This window comes from Lycium barbarum, chromosome 7 (genome assembly GCF_019175385.1).
Source record: "Lycium barbarum isolate Lr01 chromosome 7, ASM1917538v2, whole genome shotgun sequence".
Lineage (NCBI taxonomy): Eukaryota > Viridiplantae > Streptophyta > Magnoliopsida > Solanales > Solanaceae > Lycium > Lycium barbarum.
Window position 1 is genome coordinate 71,975,445 of NC_083343.1, and position 3,265 is coordinate 71,978,709.

At 39.5% G+C, this 3,265-nt stretch overlaps 1 protein-coding gene across 1 annotated transcript; it reads right to left on the minus strand.

The window, feature by feature from the left end:
- Positions 1 to 825: 825 nt before the first annotated feature.
- LOC132603474 (AAA-ATPase ASD, mitochondrial-like) lies at positions 826 to 2,693 on the minus strand. Its single transcript, XM_060316565.1, has one exon. It carries the CDS (start codon positions 2,400 to 2,402, stop codon positions 930 to 932), a length of 1,473 nt encoding a protein of 490 aa, XP_060172548.1. The 5' UTR covers positions 2,403 to 2,693; the 3' UTR covers positions 826 to 929.
- Between the last annotated feature and the right edge of the window lie 572 nt (positions 2,694 to 3,265).

Sequence of the window (3,265 nt, forward strand, 5' to 3'; positions counted from 1 at the left end):
AAAGTTCTTTGACTCATTATATCAAGGTCATGTATTCATTGATATCCTTCTCTATTATTTGTGTTGGTGGGAGATAGCAGGTACCCAGTGGAGTTAGTCGAGGTGCACGCAAGTTGGCCCGGGCCCTACCTTTATAAAAGAAAGGCCATGGATTCATTGTGATGAAGGTGTTTTGAGAATATCATTGGATACCAAGATCAAATTTAATCTACTAAATTGTTATCCTGTGGTGTTGTGATTATAATTGACGGCCCCACCACTGATAAAATTGGAACAATGATCATGGTTCAAATCCCAACGGAGGGATAAGGTTAGGTGATTCCTTTCTATCTGTCAAAGTCTTGAAGGCAGAGTTAGCCAATAATGACCTATGCTGGTAGGAGGATGTGAGTACCGAGTAGAATAGTTGAGGTGTGGACAAGCTGCCCCCAACATCCCCAAACATCATAACAAAATATAAAAAGATAAAAACAATAGTTGTATTTGGGTAGGATGGCCTTTATTTGTTGCAGTCGGAACAGTTAACTATCCCATTTTACGTTGAGTGGCAGCATTAGGAAACATAAGTAAATGCTGCCAAAGGCAAAAGAAGATCTGTAACCAGATGCTTTACCAATTCTAAGGATCTATTGCTAGATTTAGAGATTGCAATCAATAGTAATGTACCCCAACTTTTGACGGAACGTAAAATAGTTTATATATGCCAGGCCAGACTTGCTTTCTTCTTGTTCTACAAGGATAGACTGATTATATTATATATGTGGTCTAGCTGTCACATGAAAATAGCGTCTAGTTTTATGTTTGAAATCAACTCTTAGCCACATAAAAAAGTTTGATGATCTTGCAAGATTCAACTAGTATAAAACACATACGAATGGTCTCAAACTCTTCCTTTTTGTGTGAACAACAGTTAATTGTGCAAAAACCATCTAAATTTTGTCTACAAATTCTTCCTTGTCCTGCAACACATCTGCAGCTTCTTTCATTTCAGGCAGTTCTTTGTCTGCTGATTCCTCCTTGCCTTTCTTTATCATCAGTTCTTTTGCCTGTTTGAGAGCTTCAACCAGCTTCAGAAGGCATTTCCCTGCGTCTTCTTTCGGCGAGCTGGGCATCAGGTTCTCTGCAACATCAGCAGGTATTATCTTTGTGTCCTTCATTAGCATTTCAATTGATTCAAACAGGGGATGTTCCTCCAAGAGCAGGTAATTCTTTGCAAGCACCTTGAATCCCTCAAAACTACAGTAGGAGAGCTCAATGTGCTTATCCATTCTTCCCCTTCTCGTAAGAGCTGGATCCAACTTATCCAGATAATTTGTTGTAAAGACAATTATACGCTCTCCACTGCATGCAGACCAAAGACCGTCAATGAAGTTCAGAAGCCCGGAGAGAGTGACTCTACTTCCACTCTCTTCGTTGTCCTTGCGAGGAACTTCTTTCTTGGTCTTAGAAGTCTTCTCTTCTAGAGGTTTCTCCTGTTTCTTCTTCCTTTGACCTGTTAGATCAAGTGAGCAATCAATGTCTTCAATCACTATAATAGATTTACTTGACGTTTCAGCTAAGAGCCTTCTCAATTCCGTGTTGTCCCGGACAGATGTCAGCTCAAGATCATAGACGTCATAATCCAATAAATTTGCCATTGCAGCAATCATAGTCGACTTCCCAGTACCTGGGGGACCATATAGTAGATAACCCCGCTTCCACGCCTTGCCAATCCTGGCATAGAAATCCTTGCTCTCTCTAAACATGAGGAGATCATCCACAATCTCTTGTTTCTTCTCTGCCTCCATTGCCAGGCTACCAAATGTTGCAGGGTGCTCAAATATGATATGGTTCCACGTGGTCTTGCTGTGCCCATTTGTGTAGAGCTTTCTCTTCCTGTTTCTCATCTGAATCTCTTTCCCTCTCTTGATCACTAGCTCCAAGTAAGTATCGGTTACCATATCACGATGTTTCTTGTGGAACATCAGCTTGTAATATTTTCTTTCTAGTTCTGGCAAGTACTTGCTTTCACGTTGCACAGCCTTGCCAGAAATCCACTGTATTTTCGCTCCACGAAACTCGTCAGTTACTCTCTCATGCTCATCCATACTTAGCACCAGCTTGCCCCCACCGTTCACCGTTTCAGCTCTGAGCCTCTTTGCGTCTTTTGCTAAATGGACACTGAGATACGCCTCGACTGCTGCATAGGCATCATGGGGCTTGAGATTGTTGCTCATGAATTCACTGATGGAAATCTGAATATAAGGGTAGAAAAAGCTCCTGATTCTTCGGGTCCAGTTATCTAACGCTCGCATAAGCTCAGGAGGACAGTATCGATGGATCATATCCCACATGAATATGAAACTAGCAAGGCTGGTCCAGACACCGCCCCAACTCTGCAGCAATCCCGTTGCTCTGATCATTACTGAAGATGATTTTACTTCTCTTAAATTCTTCACTTATATAACAGGTAATGAGATGCAAGAGAGAAGCCCACAAAGCAATTTCTGCTTCTCTTCAATGCAATTGGTGATGACTTCTATTAAGTTCTGTTCAGAGCCTGTTTGGATGGGCTTAAAAAAAGCTGCAACAGCTTATAAGTAAAAAAAGAAAAATTGGTATAGCTTAATTTTTATTTTATTTTTGCTTATAAGCTGCTTTAGATAAGCTAAGTCAAATTAAATTATTTTTTTTGGGTTTATTTTAGCACAAAATGGCTTATAAGCTGATCAATCAAACACTCAAAAAAGCTGAAAATAGCTTATAATCAACTTATAAGCCAATCCGCTCATATAACATGTAATGAGTACAAAGCAAGAAAAAGAGTCGGTAAAGCTTTTGAATACATAATGTATGACAAGTTTACAAAATTAAAGGCATGATGTTTTGTTTGTCCTTTACCCCTCATTGGCTTGAGAGTACGTGGATTACCCATTAAGGAGTGACACTTGCAAGTTAAAAAAGCTCAATAATCAACAAAATGACAAATGACCAAGGGAAAAAAGAAGAAAATGACGAATTAGTGGGGCGGCTTCGTGAGGTGTTTTTTCTCCTTCTTTATGTTATTATATTGGAAAAGAATAAATGATTCGAGAAAAGACAAAGGAGAAAGTGAAACTAGAATGGTGCAAGAGCTGGACAACATTGAGTGTGTAAGTTGTTTTCGTGTAACGTAACAATCTTACATCACTCAGTATGACAGTACCAAATAGGATAGTAACTGCTGCCTCTTTTTCTCCCTTTTTCCTTTCTTTTATTTTTTCCTTTCTCCTATTGGATTAGAAAT

Bases quoted from the DNA above. Each gene is read 5' to 3' on its own strand.
- LOC132603474 (XM_060316565.1), bottom strand. From the start codon at position 2,402: ATGATCAGAGCAACGGGATTGCTGCAGAGTTGGGGCGGTGTCTGGACC.